This window comes from Caretta caretta, chromosome 9, assembly GCF_965140235.1.
Source record: "Caretta caretta isolate rCarCar2 chromosome 9, rCarCar1.hap1, whole genome shotgun sequence".
Lineage (NCBI taxonomy): Eukaryota > Metazoa > Chordata > Testudines > Cheloniidae > Caretta > Caretta caretta.
Genome location: NC_134214.1, coordinates 100,473,541 through 100,497,489, shown reverse-complemented (window position 1 = coordinate 100,497,489; position 23,949 = coordinate 100,473,541). Strand labels below are relative to the sequence as shown.

Sequence of the window (23,949 nt, the reverse complement as noted above, 5' to 3'; positions counted from 1 at the left end):
TATCACTCAAGAAAGAGCTCTTGGAGTCATTGTGGATAGTTCTCTGAAAACATCCACTCAATGTACAGTGGCAGTCAAAATAGCAAACAGAATGTTGGGAATCATTAAGAAAGGGATAGATAATAAGACAGAAAATATCATGGTGCCTCTGTATAAATCTATGGTACCCCCACATCTTAAATACTGTGTGCAGATGTGGTTGCCCCATCTCAAAAGAGATATATTGGAATTGGAAAAGGTTCAGAAAAGGGCAGTAAAATTATTAGGGGTATGGAACGGCTTCCATATGAGGAGAGATTAATAAAACTGGGACTTTTCAGCTAGGAAAAGAGACAACTAAGGGGGGATATGATAGAGGTCTACAGAATCATGACTGGTGTGTAGAAAGTAAATACGGAAGTGTTATTTACTCTTTCTCATAACACAAGAACTAGGGGTCACCAAATGAAATTAATAGGCAGCAGACTTAAAACAAACAAAGGAAGTATGTTTTCATACAACACACAGTCAATCTATGGAACTCTTCGCCAGAGGATGTTGTGAAGGCCAAGACTATAACAGGGTTAAAAAAAAGAACTAGATAAATTCATGGAGGATAGGTCCATCAATGGCTATTAGCCAGGATGGACAGGGATGGTGTCCCTAGCCTCTGTTTTCCAGAAGCTGGGAATGGGTGACAGGAGATGGATCACTTGATGATTCCCTGTTCTGTTCATTCCCTCTGAAGCACCTGGCATTGGCCACTGTCGGAAGACAGGATACTGGTTAGATGGAACTTTGATCTGACCCAGTTTGGCCGTTATGTGCTTAATGGCTCTGCACACAGCGCAAACATCGTGTCATCCGAAGCAAAGGGGCACGGTAAAGTCCTCTCATTCTTGTTGGCCTAGCAGATCTCTCTCCATCACAGGAACAGCTATGTTTTTCTCCAAGTAAAATGCTGCACTGAAATCATCTTCTCCAGAAGATTTAGTCATCTGTCCAGTTGTTTTGAAGAAGAAGAAGGAGGAGTCTGAAGTATGAAGTGATACTGGACCATCGGTGGTGCACAAAACCACAATGAAAAGCTTTTTGTCTAAACTTCCAACTGTAACCCAGGAAAGCCTGGTTCCCCTTCTCCACCCACCTTTTGGAGGAGGCAAGTCCCAGACAAACATCTACAACATCCTGGAACACTTTTGTGACAATTGGGAACTGGGACATTTTCTTAATGCTGATCATTATAGGACTATAACATATAAAGTTACAAAAAGAAAAGGAGGACTTGTGGCACCTTAGAGACGAACCAATTTATTTGAGCATGAGCTTTCGTGAGCTACAGCTCACTTCATCGGATGCATCCGATGAAGTGAGCTGTAGCTCACGAAAGCTTATGCTCAAATAAATTGGTTCGTCTCTAAGTTGCCACAAGTCCTCCTTTTCTTTTTGCGAATACAGATTAACACGGCTGTTACTCTGAAACCTGTCATATAAAGTTACAATAATTTCAAAATACTTTGTGGTGTCAATCATAGTGTTCAACTGACTTTCATGAGAATTTTTTAAACACAGTCATTTTGGTTTGAGGGGGGGTCCTGTGGGGATAGTGTGGACAAAATCAATTGCTTAAATTATTTTATTAATCTTTAATATTCTTTCTCAAGCCTGAGATTGTTTTACAAAAAATATATTAGAAAATATTTCCTTTATTTTATAAAAATTTCTTTGAATTTCTTCATGAATTTTGGATTATTTTATAACTTTATAAACCTGCCAACATTGATTAAAAGAAAGTTGTCTGTATCACAAATTTTCCATGCATAAACAATGACCTCATTTCCGTCTTAGTGTGAAGAATGTCTGTTTTAGCTTAATGAAAACAGACAAGGACCAGCAAAAGCAGTTTCCAGGAGAGACCACACTGTGTGGTGCTCTTGTAGAATGATGTATCAACTCTGCTTCGTAAAATGGCTGCTGACTCCTAGATATTTAAAGAAGTAGGACACAGAAAACAAAATCATAACCATTATATAGTCACACACGCACGCACACACCTGGACTGTTCCAGACAAAAATAAAAAATGGCACTTCTGACAACAAAATATTTGCATTTGCAAAGATTGAGCTATAGCTCATCTGCACTTGCAGAAGTTGGCAGCACGCCAGTAATAATGAATAACGATCAAGTCTTTACATCAAATCCGTGTAATTAAAATGTTTTTATTTGTAAGATGAAGATGATAAAGTAGCAGGAAAACTCTTTAAACATAAATACTTCTGCAGTCTGAGTTTTGGGAGGACAGCTGACGAGGCAGATGGGTGGCTCCGTTGAGAGTTCTCGCCACTGTTTGTTTTTCTGTCTAGCAGAAAGTGAGTAGCACTGAGATTTCAGTGCAGCATTTGCAGCCTGCATCAGATGCTATTCTAATGCTTAGTGCAGTTCCTTGCCAAAAGAAACAAACATATTTCCCTCCCGACAAAGCAGTTTGGTTCACAAGTTCAATTAGCCTGGGGAAACCTCAGCCATTTGACCCAGACTCTGCTGAGCCACTTCAGACCCTACTGTTTCTTTTAGAGGGATCAGAGCCACGAAGTTCAGATCCAGACCTGGGCTTCCTCCCGCATGTGGCTACACAGGGCTGTGCAGGTGAACTGCCCTCAGTTCCTTCTCAGCTGCATTGGCCTGAGATGGAGCCTAGCCTGTCCGCACTGAGCGTGCCTTGGCTACTTTGCTTTTCTTTTGCTGAGCTTCGCTGAGCTTCATGTTATTAGTTGGTTGACTTTTATTTGGAGAATTGTTTATTTCCTCCCTCACCAGAGCCCTTTCTCACTGAGAGAGGAGTGCCCTGTTCCCCAGGTTTTAAACGCTGCCTCGTGTACCGCAAGGCCATCCTGGTCAGTGATGGACACTCTAAGTGCATTAGCTGTTTAGGAAAGTCACAAGTCCCACAGAAGTGTAACGTCTGTTTAGTCCTCAAATCCAGGGCAAGAAAGAACCAGGAAATCAAGCTGCAACTGCTAATGATGGGGCCCTCCCTTCGATCTGCTTCAGAGCCAGGTAAGGAGAACCCCCCTGTACATTAGTTTTCAGGGGTATCTAACGCCTCTTCGACCTCAGCTCGGCACTCCCCCAGAAAGACACCGAAGAAGAGGAGCGCTAACTCCTCTCTTAGGCATCCACTTTGAAAAGACCTCGCTCTCTGAGCAGGTCAAGGGCCTCAGAAGCTCCCACCTCAAGGCACTGTACTGCGGAGGCTAAGGGTCGCTCTGGTACTGGTGTGGTTAAGAGACCCTGTAGCTCTAAGAGCAAGCGTGGCTCCGAGAGGGCACTGGTACCATCTGGAAGAGCTGGACAGGTTAAGCATAGAAGAGTGGTACTGCCAGACATCACCACTCTCCTGGTATCTTCTTTAATGGGCTCTTCAGTACCGGGTGTGACCAAGCCCCCATCTACATCAGTAACTATCTCAGAGCGCTCAAAACCTTTGGTCCTGTCCTGCAGGGATAAGCACACACAGTGCCGCAAATCCACTCAGCGCCGCAAGTCCGTGCAGTACCGCAAGACTTCAGGTACCCAAAGGACGTATCAGTGACTACTGAGCCCGAGTCGCCATTGCTTGCTGGTACTGAGAGTCTTTAGAGACCGAGTGGTTCTCAGTACCCAGACCCATACACATCTGTGGTACCACCTGATTCGCCACCCGATTCAGTTGGAGCTCCTCCATTAGAGGAAGAAAAGGATGATGATGGGGACCTCCCTTTGGTCTCCGTGGTTACCCTGCATATCCACATAGGAACCTGCTTTCCTGAGAAGACAGGGATTAATTTGGGGGAGTGTTTGGTGGAAACCTGGGATACCACCCCCTCCCCCATATGGACCTCAATGGCCATATTGGGATCCATGGGCAGCTTATTGCCAACAATTGTCCAGGACCCAACCCTCTCCCATCAGGATAATAGGGGGACACAAGCTTCTCCTCCCGGACACACCCCTCAACAGGAAGGGGCTAGAGTGGACAAAGAAGCTACCCCTCAGATTACCATCACCTGAATGGGCGGTAATGCTCTCCCCACCCCCATGGCCGATGATTTTTGGCAGTTCCAAGAACTTATCAGATGGGTGGCAGACTCCCTACGAATATCTCTCAAGGAGGTCAAAGAATCACAGCACAGACTGCGGGATATTCTCCACTCTGCCACTACATCCAGAGTCGCCCTCCCTGTCAATGAGGTTCTCCCGGAGCCTGCAAAAACAACTTGGCTTATCCTGGCCACAGAACCACCTACACGTAATAGGGCTGTTACAAATATTATGTTCCCTCCAAGGACTCTGAGTTCCTATTCTCCCACCCTCCATCCAACTCTTTGGTAATTGACATGGTGAATGAACGAGAAGAGTCCATCCCATATGACCAACACCAGAAGCGTCTGGATCTTCTAGGGAGAAAATCTTACTTATCTGCATCTCTACACTTCCTCATTGCACATTACCAAGTGCTAATGGGCAAATACAATTTCACAAATTACACAGAGCTTAATTCTCTTATTAAAAAATCATCCTCCAGAAGAAAGGGAACGATTCCGGGCTGTTCTTGCTGAGGGACGTTACTGGCCAGGCCAGTCCTTCAGGCATTCTTACATGCTGCGGGTACCATGGCTTGTTCTACCACCACAGAAGCGGTGATGCACAGGGCAGAGAAGTCCAGGATATAGCAGAGGGTCTCCCGTTTGACGGACTGGAGGTGTTCACGGAGAATACCAATGAGCTGCTCCGCACTCTAAAAGACTCTAGAGCCACATTGCGTTCATGGGAATTTACACCCCTGCGAACAAAAGGAAATTCAGTAGATCACAAAGAGCTCAAAGATCCCACCTGGTGCAATTCTCAGGGTTTTAGAGACCTCTCAAACCTCAAAGAAAGAACCAGAGGTTCCAGAGAAAGAGATCCTCTAGCCCAACCAACACTAGCTCACAGCAGAAATAGGCGGAGAAATGTTTGCAATGGCATTGCCCTTAGCACCATGCGATCCCTGAGGTGAGCAGCATGGTAGCAGTATTCCTGGCATACAACACCAGGTGTTAGCATTCTCAACAACTTCCTGATTCGACTGCGGTTCTAAGCCAGGATATGGCGGGGTAGCATTTTGCAGTGTTTTGATACTCGGTGTCCATGAAGTGACAGGCCTGCCCTGTGCTGTGACATGCTGCCTATCATGCACCTTTTCCAGATACCCGCCCCAAAACTATCTTAGGGTTTATGCTGCCACCCATCAGGCTAGTGTCCGAGTGCCTTCTATGTGCAATGAGTAGCAATAGCAAAGTCCCCAGGGACCTTAGCGGAGTCTCTGGTTCTCCTCCCTTTTGGGGGTAAAAACTCTGCTTGGGGTATTTTTTTGTTTGTGGCTTTTTGGTTTGGATGGGTTGATTGTGTTACAGGTTTTTATTTGTTAGTTTTATAAAAATATATATTGGCTGGGGTTGTGGGAGGAGTGTTGGGGTAGATGGGAGCTCTTGGGTGGCTGTGACATGTCCTAGAGGATAGTGAATGGATGACATCGCTCCATCCAGTGGTGTGTATCTTCACGCGTATTCCATCAGATCATCTTTATTTTTAATGGGCAGCTAACGAATAAGGTGCTCCAGGCCACTACTGCAGTATGCTATGGAAATGACGAAGAAACCTGTCTTCGCTCCAGCCCTCGTGCACTGTCTTGGAGGAGGATGGGCTGTAAAGCAACCACAAGCCGCTGGGAGAGTATTCCCGCGGCACAGGGGTAGGGCAGGGCAACTGTCTGTCCCCACACTGCCCCCACGGTAGCCCTGGCATTGTGGGAGGAGGGGATGCATACACAGCCCGGAGCACTGCGGAGAAGGTGCGCTGCTCCAGGCTGCAGTGCAGCCCATAGGCAGTGTGAGAATGGCTGCTGTCCATTAGAACAGCCCCAGCATGCCAGGCCCTGGAGCAGCCCAGAATCTGGACAGTCTAAGCCACCTTTGTGCCCCCTTACCAGGGGCTGTGCCCAGTCATGTGCCCTCATCCCCTGGAATGGCTGTGGTGGCTTCCACATGAAAACTCCAGCTCCTTGTCCTTTCCTATCGGGCCACATACATTTGTGCTCTTCTTTCCTCCACACACCCCTTCCACCCTCTACACTCTTCCCAAGCCGCAACCCTTGCTTCACCCTTCCCCTCCTCCTCCAGTTCTCAGCTCTGTGCCATCCATCATGCTCTCCCCCCGTCCCCCGGAATGGTCTCCCCTCCTTAGCCTCAAAGCATCCACTTTATCCTGCAATAATTCCTCCTTAAAACCCACCTTTTCAGGAAATCTTTCTCCCTTCTCTCGCCCTGTGCCTCTCCTGCATGGCTGTCTGACGTTTCATCTTCTGTTGGTGTGTCAGGTTTTATGTAGATTGTCAAGTGTCTGGAACCTGGACTGCACCGGGTGGTCAGGAAAATGCTGTGTTAATTGACTATGTCAGTGTTTTATGATAATCCTGATCATTCCAAGAAAGCCCATTTCTGCATCAACCTTTTTATTGCCTTAAAACTTTCAGTAGGCATCCGTGCAACTGACAGCATTGCTAAGATCAGCCCATTTGTTCCTGTTCTTGAAGCATCTGTTCCATCATCCCATAAGGCGTTCTGTTTCCCTGTGCCCTATTTAATGCCCAAGCTGGCGGAGAGCTGCGTTCCTGTGTTGCGCCAGGCTCTCATACTCCAAAGTGTTTATCTACAACTCCAGTGATTTATGCAGGAAAAGATTAGAATCAATTCCTCTACTCAGATTTTCCATGTTAGTAAAAAGCAGAGGAAAGCAGATGGGCATTCAGGTATCGACACCCATGGGGATAGAATCCCTCCCCCGACTCTGGTCACTCTGTGTCAGAATTCCTCCCCTGCACGCACACACACACTCGCACCTCTACAAGGAGAATTCCAGTGGCAGCCACAACCTGGGGCCTTGATACTAGATAAGGGACAGGAGCCTTGACAGCTGAAGAGGCATAGGGTACTCCAGGGTCTAGCAGGTCCCCATGATTCCCAGGATTTGGTGGGTTCAGCCCCTGCTCCCGTTGCAGGGGTAGAGAGGAAACCCACCAGCCAGCACTGGACTGGGACTCAGGAGACCTGTATTCAATTCTTGGCCATCGACTTCTTGTGTGACCTGGGGCAAGTTGCACTGAGCCATAGCTCCCCTTTGTACAATGAGGATGTTAGCACTTCCCTCCCGCCCAGGGGTTTGTGCGGATCGGTTAACGATTGTGAGCGGCTCAGCAGCTACTGTCCTGGGGGCTGTTTAGACAGACAGCCATACCTCTGTCCTCTCTCCGTGGTGCCTCCTACACCTGGAATATCCTCCTCACCCTGAAGGCAGCACAACCTCTCTTTGGTCCTCTTCCCACAGTGCTTCAGACAGCATCCTCTCTTGGCTATTTAAAGAAAAGAGGTCCCGCCCTTTGCCCACCCCTGTGTTTGCGTGTTGCCTGTGGCCATTGTCAGCTGTTTGGGTAGGGGCCTGACTAGAGATTTTTGATACATTTCTAAAGCACCGAGCACATTCTGGGGCACTAAAGAAACCATCATCATCATTTAACCGGGAAGCCAGACATCTACTCCAGGCCCGGTATATTGATGACCCTACAAAGACTCCACTTTCCATGAAAAACCCAGTGAAATTATAGGTTACCATTTCCAAGGTGCTCTTTCTTTACCAGACATTGGCAGTTGACCCCCATCCCCCATATAGGAACTACTTGGACCGAACCAAGATGGCACATTCTAGAAATGAAGTGAGGAATTAGGTACAGGGGTGTGGCTTATGAGAAGTAGAGGAGACCGCTGAGCAATAACAAGGGGGAGAGTAAGGAAACCCGAGGGAAGACACCAACAGTCATTAGCTGGTGTTGGTTGTGACTGCTGGTCAATTGTGGCTGTTATGACGGTTCTTTGCTGGTGACACCAGGAAGGCAAATACAGCTCTGGGGCGAGCTGCTGCAACACCTATTAACGCTAATGGTAATTGCACCTGCTAATACCAGAGCTTAGTTTGGTCCTGAGGGTGCAGAAACCGTGGCCCAGATTTCCTGTGTCTTGCTGAGCTGTGCTCATTCCAGGACTGGGAGGGACAAAGATGGTTTTATGTTAATTTTGTGGCCCTGGGGCTGACTGGTGACAAGTTTGGCCCGTTGCACAATTCGGAGTAGCCTCAGGGCTGCTCTAGGTTACACCCAGGACATTCAGGGAACACCAGAACTCAACAGCACGCCACTCATTCATCCTTTTACCTGGCCACGCTCCTCGAGCTTGGGCAGGAGTGGACAGGCTGTAGAACTGCTACCCTGATTCTGCTCCACTGGGGGCAGGTAACCTGTTAAGCCGGAGTGATATGAAGCAGCCAGATTGTAGGGAAGAACCGGAGCCAGTGTTTCACGTTTTTTTTAATAGCCAGAAAAAAATAAATGTTTCATTAAAAGGCTTTTGCCAGTTCACTCCTCACACAGACGGCAGGTACAGCCCATCCAGATATGTGAGCCTTGCCCTCTTTGGCATTCCTTTGATATGTCTCAGGCATGTCCACAGAAAGGCAGTATAGACAGGTTGCTTGATTTCCTTAGACCAGAATGTCATCATCAACTCAGCTGGGAACTCTTACTGACAGGACAGGAATGCCAGGGCTGTAAATTTAGTCAAGTCTTGTGCACGCAGCACTTACCACAAGGAACTCATTTCCATTTTCTCCATCCGGGCTGTGCCATTGGCTTGCAGCTCCCCTTTCACACAGCCACATGAGAGCTGACTGATCTGGAACATTTTTAAGATTACTGGCATTACCAAGGACACTTTGACCCTATTATTAATCTTGGCCTGTTAATTTTTTTCTGCAGTGACAGTTGCTTTGAGCACATAGGTGTTCTGCTTCTTTTGGGCCAAATTCACTTATGGCTTCAGTGAGTGCCACTCCCTTGCCATCTATGAGTATTCTGTGAATATGAAATGTACCATTCGCAGCAGGGCCCTGTGGCCATTTGCTGCAGCCTGGTTGCTGGGGTCATAGCCTCATGCCAGATTGAGGCTGCTTTGTAGTTAATCCAGCCTCAGCCAGACAATCTAATTCTCAATTACTACAGATATCATTATTCTCCTTACCTGCTGCCATAGCATTCTGCACAGCCGTGTGCAACGCCAATGGGAAGTTTTATCTGCAAAGATTTGTTTGGGTTGTGGGGGAGAAAGGCTGAATAATTTGTAATACCAGTCACGAACTGTACACTATATCTCTGGAAACTGTATTCCTGCTACCAGAGCTGTCCCTAGGATACAGCAAATTGGGGCGACTGCTCCAGGCCCTGCGCTTTGTGGGGGACAGCACGATTGGTCCCAGAAGTGACGGATTCGTCACTTCCGCCCCGGGCCCCGCACCCCTCCAGAGACAGCCCTGCCCGCTACACCCAAACTGCACTGTTCTGGTTGGCTGGGAACAGGAAAGTTAACAATATTCACCTTTAAAGCGAACTGAAAACACCTGACCACACCCTGAAGAAATATGAGTGAGATTAAAACCATGGAAGACATTCTTCTATTTTGCTCCTATGAGCTTGGCAGAAACACAGCATTGTGACTGCCAAATCTTGTGCACGCCTCCCTTTCTAGCCTCTTCCGATCAACAAATAGATTTGCTGATGCTTAATGACATCTCTAAAAAATCCTTCATAGTATGCAACATTATACTTGTCCAAGCTGATAAAGGAAATTTAGGTTGCTGATTGTTAGTGCTGTGGTAATTATCCTACTGACTTCCTATAGTGTCTAACAATTGCTGTGAATCTTAGACATTTACAGGATGAGAGTTTTCAGAATGTGAAGGCAAAGATCGCTACATATAGGAAATTGGGCTTGATTCTGATCTTAATCTTGTACAAAGCAGGAGTAAATGGAGTTATACTTGAGTAAAATCCAGACTTGGGCTCTTGGTGATCTTTAAAATGCTAATGTTATCTATATCATTTCCTCTGGGCAACAATATACTCAGCCTTACAATTTCTGTCAGCTATTGGCAAAGTACTAAATTCAAGAAGCTCTTCATGTTTTTTCAACTTCTGTAGAGGTCTGTCTTTCCAATTAAGATTACATCATTAGCTTTAATAATTTAGAGACCACTCTATTGTCTTTAACAGAATCTATGTGTCATGCTGACTGACAGAATAGGAACATGAACTATGTATTAAACATTGAATCATTAGTCAGTAATTTGCTGCATGTGATATTTTGCCCTATTGTTCCCTACATAAAAGTGCAAGGTGCCAGCCAGGTCCCACCTTACCTCTTTATTAGAAGAAGTATAAAAACAGCAAAAGGATGTGCCAAGTGCCCTCCCTCCTCATCTTCCCCAACCCCCCACAACCATCGTCATCTGGTTGGCTGCCACTCTTCACCCATTACTGCCCTTTTGTGAGGGATGTCACCCTGTAGTCACGGGCACGTTCAGAGAGAATGGGAACCTACTAGGTGTGTCCTTTGGCTCAAATGCTAGAGGTGTGTGTTTTTGGAGCTGAAGGCCCAGCCCTTCCTCTGCGTGTATGCCATGAGCATGCCATGTAGCCTCCTGTGTAGACTGCCCTAAACCCACATGCTATGCGGAGCACTCTGCTTTCATACTCTGGATTTCAAATTCTATCTTGTTCTGAGTAACGTTTTGTTTCTGAAAACTGACGGTCCGTGCTTTTCCCACACAATCTTCCCCACTGAGTGATGGATTACAGTCAAGTTTTAACTATATTCTTGAGTCCCAGAGGCTCATTAGAAGAAATTTTGTCTCTTCCTATGTGTTACCAAAGAGATTTCCATCGAGATTCCTTTGAATGTGTTGGCAGCTCTCTGCCAGATAAGTGCGTTTCCACAGCACTTATCACTTGCAGTGCTGCACATCCCTAATAGTGTCACAGTCTCATTTTTGGCATCGGATTTTTTTTTCCTGTCCTACAAAACAAAGTTGAAAGAGCAGACAGTGGTCTCACCACAAGTTGTGCTGAGCAGGCCAGGTGATGCCGAACAAGGCTTTTAAACAGTTGTTACAAGGCAATCCTCTTGACAAAGCTGACTACTGTGACCAGATTCCCAGGGGACCCAGCTAAGGTCACATAATTAGGGTGAACTGCAAAGAATGGGGCAGACAATCCCCATAAAACTGGTGGATATTCCAATACTTAGATTCACCAAGCCAGCATAAGACAGCTTCTTTGTTACCTTACTGGTTACTCAGAAGTCCAAACAACACAGTTCCCTTAAAGTGATCCAGCCTCAGGGCTCCGCCTAGACACCCAAGTCAGACATGATGAGGATTAATGAAAATCTTATTTATCATATAAAAAAGGGGATCAGACACATTACCTCCCAGGTTAATATCTTACCCAAATACATGCTTACAGCCAATTCTTATTAACTAAACTAAAATTTATTAAAAAGGAAAAGAGAGAGAGAAATGGTTAAAAATCAGTATACATATAGACATAAGCACAATCTTGAAATTCAGATTCATAGCAGAGATGGTGAGCTTTATAGTTGCAACGAGTTCTTTTAGAATTTAATCCATAGTTTATAGTTCAATGTCCAATATTATATTTGGTGTGTTCCAGCTTAGGCTAGGATCTCAGTCTTGCGACTCAAACTTCCCCTGATGAAGCTTAAGTAGATCTGAGATGACAGGATCAGGATCCAAGAGTCTTTTATACAGTGTTTTAGCATCCACTTGACCATACAGTCCTGGGTAAACAACAGGCTTTTGATGTAACCTTCTGTTTCCTAAACATCACCAGTTATGTTACACAAATTAACATAGGGCAATTTATCCATTAGGCCAGCTATCACAAACTTCAAAGAGACATATAAACAATGACATTATTGCACCCAAAATTCATCTAAATGTTAATATTCCCTTCTGATCTCTAAACCAACAGCTATAGTGACAGACAGGAACTGTCTGTTTACATGGCTAACATTTATGAGTACACAATTAGTATCACTTCTAACTTCTAACAATATAGGTTTGCATTTCAAAGTTCTAGCCTATCTACTATAGAATGACCCTAATTACTATTTCTAACATGTCTCTACAGGTTGGCTCTGGGTTAGTTAGCCTGCAAGCTATTTAACCCTTTCTGGCCATGCGTTATACTTTGTATAAGATTTGTTGCAATTATATAACAGTGGTAGCAATAATGATTTGCCTGATGATATTTTAATTAGATAACATCACAACTACCAATAATGAATCTAATTCAGCTTGTTCCTGGACCTGCAATGTATTTTAACAGGAAAATCCTCCTTAATGTGGAGTCCCATTTAAAATCCCAATCCTGCAAAGACTCATGCCCATGTTTAGTTTGAGGTACTGAGAGTAATCCCACTGAAATCTATGGGAATATTCACAGTGCATCAAATTAAGTATGTGCACAAATCTTTGCAGGATTGAGGGCTAAGGTACTGTATGGAAAGCTGAAGGACTGTCATAATCTTAAAATGCACTACTTGCAGACTCTGAAGTAGAGAAGACTATCCACTCCTCAGGAATGAGGATCTGTCCAAATATCCAAAAGTTTAGAAGTCTAGCCTAAGTGACAAAGACCCACAATTCAGCTTCGAGCCCCTGGCCAGAAATATTTGCCATTTAATTAATTAATTATGAATGTATTGCAGTAGTACCTGGATTCCCATCCCCATTGTGTTAGGTGCTGGACACAGACACATAACAAGGTGGTCCAAAGAGTTTACAACTTAAGTATAAGACAACAAGAGAAAACAGGTGGACCTAACAGATAGATGCGGGGGAAGCACAAGGTAATGAGACAATTATGATCAGCATGTCATCTTGGCAAGTGCTGATAAATTATTCTGCTTTGGTTCAGTAACATGTACTTATAAAATTACTGTACAGATGCAAAATGAAAGGAATGTTTAATGTGTCAGAAAGCAGTTAGATTCCTACAGTGAACTGTTGTTGCCTTATTCATTGATTATTTGGTGGTGGATGGAAAATGTCCACATAAGATAAATCTCATAGGCAGGAATATATATATGTATATATATATATAGATATATAATATAAAATGAGGAACCAAAGAATTTGTCTCTTGCTGGATTCAATGTTCATGGCTAAAGCTGGTCACAAAAAAACAATTTTTCTCAACAGGAAAAATCCCTTTTAAAATTTTTTCAACTGAAAATTTTTGGATACTTTACAGGAAATTTTGCGTTTTATTTCATCTTGAAGTGTCATTTCATTTTTGGCTTTTGAAAATGAAAACATTTTGGTTTTTTATGGTTTGTTTTTGGATTTCCCCCTGCTTCTCTTTTTATTACATTCCACTCTTTTTTCCACTGGAAACCAGGGAAAAACAGTAAGAAAATGTGGGAAATCCATTTCTGACACTTGAAAAACTAATAAAATATAAAAGTGTTTTCCCCACTTTCCCACACATTCTTACCATTTCCCCCCATTTCCAGTAGAAAAAGTAAAAAAGGAAGAGAAAGGGGGAATCCCCCAAAATAAAAATATTAAATCAGAACATTTACATTTCCAAAAAACAAAGAAAAACGTTATTTTAGAATCATAGGACTGGAAGGGACCCCGATAGGTCATCTAATCCAGTCCCCTGCACTCATGGCAGGACAAACTATTATCTTCTAAACCATCCCTGACAGGTGTTTGTCTAACCTGCTCTTAAAAATCTGCAACTTAAACCTCCCTGGCTGCAATTTAAGCCCATTGCTTCTTGTCCTATCCTCAGAGATTAAAGAGAACAATTTTTCTCCCTCATCCTTGAAACAACTTTTATGTACCTGAAAACTGTTATCATGTCCCCCCTCTCAGTCTTCTCTTCTCCAGACTAAACAAACCCAATGTTTTCAACATTCCTTCATAGGTCATAGGACATTTAATCATTTTTGTTGCTTTTCTCCGGACTTTCTCCAATTTGTCCACATCTTTCCTGAAATGTGGTGCCCAGAACTGGACACAATACTCCAGCTGAGGCCTTAACAGCCCAGCATAGAGCAGAAGAATTACTTCTTGCTTACAACACTCCTGCTCCATCACAGAATGATGTTTTCTTTTTTTTTTTTTTTTGCAACAGTGTTACAGCGGTGACTCATATTTAGCTTGTGATCAACTATGATTCCCTTCCAACATCTATTGTCCAATCCCAGCATCTGGCAGTCAGAGGTTTAGGGACATCTAGAGCATGGGGTTGCATCCCTGACCGTCTTGGCTAATAGCCATTGATGGACCTATCCTCCACTAAATTATCTAATTCTTTCTCGAACCAAGTTATACTTTTGTCCTTCACAACATCCTCTTGCAATGAGTTCCACAGGTTGACTATGCATTGTGCAAAGTACTTCCCCCCTTTTTTTTATATACATGCTGCCTTTAATTTCAATAGGTGACCCCTGGTTCTTGTGTTATGTAAAGAGATAAACCACGCTTCCCTATTCACAATTTTATTAGACCTCCACCATAGCCCCTCTTAGTCATCTCTTTTCTAAACTGAACAGTGCCAGCCTTTTCAGTCTCTCTTCTTATGGAAACTGTTTCACACCCCTCATCACTTTTGTTGCCCTTCTCTGCACCTTTTCCAATTCTAAAACATGGTTTTTTGAGATGGGGTGACCAGAACTGTATGCAGTGTTGAAGGCATGGATGTACTATGGAAATATAGTGGAATTATGATACTGTATTTTCTATCTATCCCTTTCCTAATGGTTTCTAACATTCTGTTAGCTTTTTTTTTTATTGCTGCTGCATATTGAGCAGATGTTTTCAGAGAACTATCCATGATGACTTCAAGAACTCTTTCTTGAGTGGTACCAGCTCATTTAGACCCCATCATTTTGTATGGATAGTTGGGATTATGTTTTCCAATGTGCATTACTTTTTATCAACACTGAATTTCATCTGCCATTTTGTTGCCCAGCCACGGGTCTTGTGAGAGCCCTTTGTAACTCTTCACAGTCAGCTTTGGACTTAGCTGTCTTCAGTAATTTTGTATCATCTGCCAACTTTGCCACCTAACTGTTTATCCCTTTTTCCAGATCATTTACGAATATGTTGAATTGTACTGGTCCCAGTACAGACCCCTGGGGGACACCACTATTTACCTCTCTCCATTGTGAAAACTGGCCATTTATTCCTACCCTTTGTTTCCTATCTTTTATCTAGCTACTGATTCATGAGAGGACATTTCCTCTTATTCCATGACAGCTTAGTTTGCTTAAGAGCCTTTGGTGAGTGACTTTGTCAAAGGCTTTCTGAAAGTCCAAGCACACTATATCCACTGGATCATCCTTGTCCAGATTCTTGTTTATTCCCTCAAAGAATTGTAATAGATTGAAGAGGCATGATTTCTATTTACAAAACTTGTATTGACTCTCCCCCAACATATCATTTTCATCTATGTGTCTGATAATTCTGTTTTTTACTATAGTTTCAACCAATTTGCCTGGTACTGAAGTTAGGCTAACTGTCATGTAATTACCAGCATCACCTCTGGAGACTTTTTAAAAAACCAGCATTATATTAGTTGTGCTCATCATCTGGTACAGAGGCTGATTTAAGCAGTAGTTACATACTATAGTTGACAGGTTTCAGAGTAGAAGGTGTGTTAGTCTGTATCCGTAAAAAGAAAAGGAGGACTTGTGGCACCTTAGAGACTAACCAATTTATTTGAGCATGAGCTTTCGTGAGCTACAGCTCACTTCATCGGATGCATCCGATGAAATGAGCTGTAGCTCACGAAAGCTTATGCTCTAATAAATTTGTTCGTTTCTAAGGTGCCACAAATACTCCTTTTCTTTATACTATAGTTGTTAGTTCTGCAATTGCATATTTGAGCTGCTTCAGAACTCTTGGGTGAATATCATCTGGTCCTGGTGCCTTATTACTATTTATCAATTTGTTCCTCAGCTTCTATCCCTCAATCATGTAACTCGGGATCATGGCTGCTCAGAGACAGAGTTTTGTGGATCTTCTCTCTGTAGTCACTGTCTTTCCTATAAAAGCTGTATAAACAAGCCACCAAAGCAACCCTCCCAAAGCAAAGAAACAAGTACGTGAGTCATTCAACAGCTCCATTTATTATGTGACATCCTTCAGTTCTCATTTCAACCGTTGCTACCTTCCTTTTTCACAACCCACCTGGCTCCACCCTTATCCTGCACAACCAACCACATGTACGGGTTATTGAGCCATATGCTTTAACAATCAATCTAGGGTGAGTGGGGATTTCCTACATCAACCTCAACATATTTCTGTACAGGCTCTTGCATTGGCATTCACCAGTCAGGGAGGGATAGTATCCCATTTTACGTGGGAGCTGCAAGATGGTTTTCTATGAATGGATAATCTAGGCGGGTAACAATCGATCTGAATTTGGTAGTAATGTTTAAACGGAAATGACAGCACCGCAATCTGCACCTGACGGTGCACTGGTGCATTAGCTCCATGCTGCTTGTTCAGGGTGGAAGTGGGGGGATGTGCAGGCCCTGGTTGGTGAAAGGGAGGCAGTGGGGAGCTGAGAAGGGGAATGGATGAGTGAAGCGCTGACTGACTTAACTGCTTATTTTCCTTTTTTGGGACCTTGTATTTAACTTGAGTCATGCGAATTTAGCTGAGGCAGGGCTGCAGCTAGTAGCTTGCCAGGCCACTAATAACGGTGCAATCTCTAGCACCCTGTCAGCCCAGGAACAAAGTGAATGAAACCACTGCCCTTCTGAGGGTCTCATCATTCCCGATCACTCAGGGTGCAAGGTGGTTTAGGGAAAGGCCTCTCTCTCTCCCGTAGGTGTTTGTACAGCTCCGAGAACAGTGGAGCCCTGCCCCTCCCTGCCCAACAGAAATGAGCACCAGCCTCTGTAAGCACCCAGTGCTGTGCCAGAGCCCCTGAAGCCTCTTGCCGAGAAGCGCCGGCAGCCTCTCTCTCTGTGTTGGTACAGCGCCTAGCACAGCGCCTAGGTGTTGGTACAGCGCCTAGCACCGCGGAGCCGTGCCCGAGCAGGGGTCGCTTGGTGCCAACCCCAGTGAGCTGCAGCCCCGGCCCTGACCACGGGCACAGCAAGGCCCCAGGCGGGATCCTGGCGAGCCCAGGAGAGCCCCGCGCCCCGCCCAGGCTCTGCGGGGAGCAAGGCCCCGCCCCCGCTCGGGCTACGCCGCGGCGTCCCCCGCCATTGGCCGACTCGCAGCGGCCCCGCCCCCGCCGGCAGTGGGCGGAGCCTCCGCCGCGCCCGCGCCGCTCGCGAGACTTGCGCGGCTCCCGCTGTCGCCGCCGCCGTCAGCCGCCGCCGCCTCGCCTCGCCTGGCCCGGCCCGGCCCGGCCCGGCCCATGGCGTCCGACAGCGACACCGAGGAGTTCTACGATGCGCCCGAGGACGTGCACCCGGGCGGCGCCTCCCCCGCGCCGTGAGTCCCCGCCCCCCCCGCTCCCCCCCCGGCGCCCCCCCCCCCCCGGCGGGCTCCCCCCCTCCCCCGGCGTGCCGGGCCCCCGGCGCCCCCCCCTCCCCAGCGGGCTCCCCCCCTCCCCCGGCGTGCCGGGCCCCTGCTCCAGCGCCCCCCCCGCCCCAGCGGGCTCTCCCCCTCCCCCGGCGTGCCGGACCCCCGGCGCCCCCCCCGCCCCAGCGGGCTCCCCCCCCCCCGGCGTCCCGGGCCCCTGCTCCAGCGCCCCCTCCAGTTCCCCCGCGCCGTGAGTCCCCGCCCCCCCCGGCGTGCCGGGCCCCCGGCTCCCCCCCCGCCCCAGCTCCCCCGCGCCTGGGGCTCCCCCGAACTCCCGGCCCGGTGCCCTCCCCCTCAGGCGGCGGGGGCGGGGGCTGGGGCGGGCCCCTCACCCGGGCGGCCCCGCGGGGGCGCGTTGGCAGCGAGCGACGCGCTTCCCTTTGCACCGCCCCAGCCCGGGGGGGCCGGCCCCTTCGCTCGGCGGGGGCCCTTCCGCGGGCTGGACGTGTCCCCTGGGGCAGTCACCTAGCGCCCCTGCGCCGCCGGCTGCCGGGGGGGGAGATGCCGAAGGGTTTAGCCAAGCTTTTTTGTGAGGGAGGAAACAGCCCCAAGTCTTCAGTCTGTTCGTCAGTGGGTGGGACACCTCTGGTTCTTGGGGGAGTAGGTGGTGATCACAGCTCGATGGCACTGGGATGTTAGATAAGGATCAGACTTTACAAACTTTTAAAAATGTATTTTCCTAACTGAGGCTGCTTCCAAACTCTTCTGTCAAAAGGTCCTTTGTTCCTTGAAGAACTAGTCGTGTTTGCTTTGGTGATTCAGATGTATGCAGTAGTAAAAACAAATGCAATAGAAATGGCTTCCTACAAAATAAAAAATGGGGTGAAATTAGCTATTTAAAAAAAAAAAATTCCCTGCAATGTTTGCGAGTCAACCCTTGCAGCATGGTGCCAGTACATGAGATCATGAAAATGGCACTGATTGGTTTGTATTCATGGTCCAAACTGAGAGAGAATCTGCATGTGAAAAGCAAATTAGATATTTATAAAGGTCATGGAAGAGTTAATAACCATGTAAGAATTAATAACATGAGTACTAGTTTTTAAAAGCAAAATTTTTAACTTCATAGTGTTCTATTTAAGGCCGCCTTATGAGCTGAGATGCAGAGCATGAAAACAGTTTCATGTTTATAAACACAGAGCTCATACCTAGGAAATAGATTTCAGAGTAACAGCCGTGTTAGTCTGTATTCGCAAAAAGAAAAGGAGGACTTGTAGCACCTTAGAGACTAACCAATTTATTTGAGCATGAGCTTGAGCTGTAGCTCACGAAAGCTCATGCTCAAATAAATTGGTTAGTCTCTAAGGTGCTACAAGTACTCCTTTTCTTTCTAGGAAATAGAGTTCTTGAGGCAAGCTACAGGTTTTGTTGACCTGCTTCGATATCATGTTTTATGCTTTTGTTACTTTTCTTTTATGTTGAACTTGGAGTTTAAGAATGCCTGTACACGCAAACAAACCACGCAAGACTCCGCAATTTAGATGATGTCATCTTTTATTCTAGAATATTTGTGCTGCGTCATTTAGTTACTTATTTCATAGGATATACTCTTGCTAATGCTAGTTCAGTGTCTATTGTCTTGAATTAGAGAGGGTACCATTATAAGTGTTACAATTCAAACCATTACTGTTCAGTAAAACCAGGTTGCCTACAGTTGTAACCTCTGCTTGTTTGTATCACGGGGTTCTTTTAAATTGCTACGGCTGCATACTGTTCGGAAAAACTCATAGGTCTCGTATGTTTGCTGTGTTTCAGAAACCGTTCTCTGCTACTGAAAACTTTAAGCATTTTTGTTCTACCAAAACCTATAAAGTTTTCATTTTTATCTTGAATATAAAAGCTCTTTAATTGGCTGCACTTGATTACACAATTGCTGTTGGGGAGAAAAATATCACACCGATGACAAATGGGAAATCAAAAAACTCTAACCCTATTCTTAGTATCCATTACATATTTTTTTACATGCATATTGAGAATCGTCTCTATAAAATCATGTTTGTGTGCCCTGGCCAAGTAATGCATTGCCTTATATAAGGACAGAAATATTTTTATTACATTCAGTAGAAGTTGGTGGTAGACATTACTTTTATATATAATCTAGGAACCACAGTGAACCATAGAAGTAAGGCAAAATCAATTATGTAGAAAATGAGGCTTTTTTATTAAGTTAGTTTTATGCTATATGAACTACAATGTGCATGCTGCTTCATACCGCGGATGTATACCAAATCTTTCTATAAACTGGTGTAGTGCTGTTCAGGCATTATAAAACATCTTATGGATTAAATAAAGTTTTATTTAAATGTAAAATCAGAAAATGACCATCTGGAAATTAAGTATATTATCTGCAGCAGGAGTAGTTGTGGCTTTAGCTAAGTAAGCTTTTATTACAATTACCTGTCACAAACACCTTTCTTTTTAACTATATTTTAAATAGTTATTAGCTGGATCAGTTCTTTTTTACACACAGTCTGAACCAAAAGCTGTGCTCCCTTTGACCTTGCAGTGGAAGACTTGTTGAAAGAGCAGTAAGATATGGGATCAATTCCATTTTTAAAACTTTGAGTTAGGGTTTTAGTTTTAACAGTCTGTATATCAACAAGCAGCCAGGTTCCAGAGCAAAGCAATTGATACTGAGTCCACTCTGTCTGCGCGCGCACACACACCCATGCACTTCTGTCAAAGCTAGTGTATTCTGCACTATCAGCTTTTTACATGCACTCTGTCCTGGGCTATCTTAATGTCATAAAGAAGTATATTAGGGTTACTAGAGGGGGTCAACAAGCATGTGGACAAAGGAGATCCAGTGGAAGTAGTGTATTAGATTTTCAGAAAGCCTTTGACAAGGTCCCTCACCAAAGGCTCTGAAGCAAAATAATCAGTCATGGGATAAGAGGGAAGGTTCTTTCATGGATTGGTAACTGGTTAAAAGATAGGAAACAAAGGGTAGGAATAAGTGGTCAGTTTTCAGAATGGAGAGAGGTAAATATTGGTGTCCCCCAGCTATCTGTACTGGGCCCAGTCCTATTTAACATATTCATAAATGATCTGGAAAAAGGGGTAAACAGGGAGGTGGCAAAATTTGCAGATGATACAAAACTACCAATATAGTTAAGTACCAGGCAGACTACGAAGAGCTACAAAAGGATCTCACAAAACTGGGTGACTGGGCAACAAAATGGCAGATGAAATTTAATGTTGGTAAATGCAAAGTAATGCACACTGGAAAACATAATTCTAACTATACATATACAATGATGGGGTCTAAATTAGCTGTTATTACTCAAAGAGCTCTTGGAGTCATTGTGGATAGTCCTCTGAAAACATCCACTCAGTGTGCAGTGGCAGCCAAAAAAGAGAACAAAATGTTGGGAATCATCAAGAAAGGGATAGATAATAAGACAGAAAATATCACATTGCCTCTATATAAATCCATAGTACGCCCACACCTTGAATACTACGTGTAGATGTGGTTGCCCCATCTCAAAAAAGATATATTGGAATTGGAAAAGGTTCAGAAAAGGGCAACAAAAATGATTAGGGGTATGGAATGGCTTCCGTATGAGGAGAAATTAATAAGGCTGGGACTTTTCAGCTTGGAAAAGAGGCAGCTACGGGGTGATATGATAGAGGTCTATAACATCATGAGTGGTATAGAGAAAGTAAATAAGGAAGTGTTATTTACTCCTCATAATACAAGAACAAGGGGCCACCAAATGAAATTAATAGGTAGCAGGTTTAAAACACAAAAAAATATTTTTTCACGCAACGCACTGTCAACCTCTTGAATTCCTTACCAGAGGGTGTTGTGAAGGCCAATACTATGACTGGGTTCAAAAGGGAGCTAGATAGATTCATGGAAGATACGTCCATCAATGGCTATTAGCCAGGGTGGGCAGGAATAGTGTCCCTAGCCTCTGTTTGCCAGAAGTTGGGATTGGCTGACAGGGCATGGATCACTTAACGATAACCTGTCTGTTCATTGCCTTTGGGGCACCTGCCATTGGCCAGTGTCAGAGGACAGGATACTGGGCTTGATGGACCTTTGGGCTGACCCAGTATGGCCGTTCTTATGCTCTTAGACCTGGTATGTGATTTTTCTAATGTCACTAACTATGGTCATGCCTAGGCTGGATGTATAATTTAGTGGCCACCTTCAGGAAGCCTCTATAGAATAACTGGAAGACCTAGAGAATTACTGGTCTTACCCCATTTTGCTAATTTAGTAAGCAGTTGCTGTATGATTTCCATGTAGAGCTGGTTGGAAAATTTTTGACAAAATGGGTTTTCATTGGAAAATGCTGATTTGTCAGAACTAAGGTTTTTTTACAGGGACCTGTCAGTTTTGGGAAGGTTTCTCTGGCCCAGATTGGATTCAAGAGAGACTGACCAATTTATAGTCAGTCCAGAATAGGCCATAGCCTGGTAGTTAGGGCACTCAAGTGGAATGTGGTAGATCCAGGTTCAAGTCCTTGTCTCCAATTTTTTTTTGCAAAAATCTGTGAAAGATCTTGGATTCATCCCAATGCAGAAATATAAATTCTTGAAAAACTTTATGGGATGTAAAAACAGTTTCCCACCCAGCTCTAATTCCATCTCTATCATTAGGTATGGAACATGCAAAACAGTAAAATTAGGGAGAAATATGATTTCTCACAATTTCTATGATCTGTCATTAATGTTTGTAGTTAATACTTGGGCTCAGGAGTGCAAAACAGGAACTAATTTACATCGTGGAATACTCCAAATACATGGTTTTTCTTTAGCAGCAGGAAACAAGAGGCATAGCCTAATAAATAGAACATGGGACTGAATTCTAATCCTCTTACTGATATGGTACCTCTGGCCTTGGACAAGTCACACAGCCTTTATGCTTTGCTGTCTGAAAATCAGGGATTATACTGCCTGCCCAGATCACAGGAGTGTTGTGAAGACTGTTTTAAATAAGCTTTAAAGTGCTAAGTATTATTACTAACAAAACCAAGTATCATTTGTTAACTAGCTGTTTTTTCAAATAATATTCCCACTATATTTAGCAGTCAAAATGCCTACCATTATGTTTGACCCTCTGTGGGCACAAATAATTTAGAATTAATTGCAACATCTTTTGAAATTGGGCCCACTCCATCTGGCTCACACAGCATTTTTTGTTGCTACCTATATGATTCACGTGCTTCTGAGGTTGGATAAACATATTTTGTTTTAGGTAGTGTTCTGCTGTCCCTGTTGCTCTTGGAGATTTCTGTGCATGTGGAAGGAACAGTATTTGAGATGAGATCCACCAAAGAAATACTGAGAGCGTAAGAACTGATTGGAGGCTCTTCCCATTCAGGGTATGTCTACACAGCAGCTGGGAGTTGTGGTTCCCAGTGCAGGTAGACATCTATGCACTAGCTCTGCTTGAGCTAGCACCTAATCATAGCAGTTTGGCCACAGAAGAAGAGGTTAGCAGAACCATTCAGTACGAACATACAACACCCAGGTAGTTCCTCTGATGCTTTGTTGGAGTTCTCTGCTCAGCATAATGAGTCCTGTGACAGCTTCTGAAGACTGATACTTCAGGCTATTTTTCTTGCTAATTTTTGCTAAAGAACTTTTTCATGACTTAGTTCATTTGATCCTTGGAAAGAACTTTAACACACTTACACACACAATATTCTGCAGTGCTTTACAGATCTAAATGTGTACGTATATCCTTCAGCATGGTGTGTGTGGGTGTGTGTATTTAACAACTTTAATGTGTCATACCTGAATTTTTTTAAAATGTTGTTCCTAATACAACTTTCTGTGCTTATAAAGGTCAAACATAGCATAAAGTTGGGCCTGATGTGAACAAAAGTGGACAAGTAAATGGTCACTGCTGAGTCTGACTTAAACACAAACATGAATTTAATAACTTAACAAAATAGAGGTTTAATGGAATCAGACACATCACGTGTGTCTATACAAATGGCAATGTTTTAATGCCACTGACTTACCCACTGGGACAGCTATATTTAAGTCCTCTTGTAAAACTGTGCAGAACTTTGTGATTTTATTGCCTTTCCAGTAGACCGTATCTCTTGTTTTTTAGCCTTCTTATCAAATAGGACATAAACATTAGATAAATTTACTCCATGTCATCAATAACATGTCACATCAAGTTGACATATTGACCTTTTTTTATATGACCTAATGTACTTAGTCAATTTATGAATGCTTTTATTTAAATCTTGCTTACATGACTAGATTTTTAAAAATTGTTTAAAAACCTGTGTAAGTGTAACAGGCCTATGTAAATGTTATATACAACGAGAGAGAGAGGGCTGTATAGTTTCATGTTCCAGTTTTTAATAGCATATCAGTAAGGGCAATATCCTCATATCGGGGGAAATGACTTAACCTCCCACCCCAAAATAGTTAATTTAGACATTGTAAAACATTCATGAGCA

General features: G+C 44.3%; 1 protein-coding gene across 2 annotated transcripts in view; it reads left to right on the top strand.

Annotated features, from left to right (window-relative positions):
• Positions 1-17,282: 17,282 nt before the first annotated feature.
• The window catches only part of WDR44 (WD repeat domain 44), a 61,214-nt gene continuing 54,547 nt past the window's right edge, over positions 17,283-23,949 (top strand). The window contains exon 1 of one of the 2 annotated variants that reach the window (XM_048863509.2): positions 17,283-17,428. In XM_048863509.2, the coding sequence (XP_048719466.2) occupies positions 17,352-17,428 (77 nt within the window). In that variant the 5' untranslated portion in view covers positions 17,283-17,351. The remainder of the gene's footprint in view (positions 17,429-23,949) is intronic. The other variant, XM_048863508.2, reaches the window with a different exon arrangement.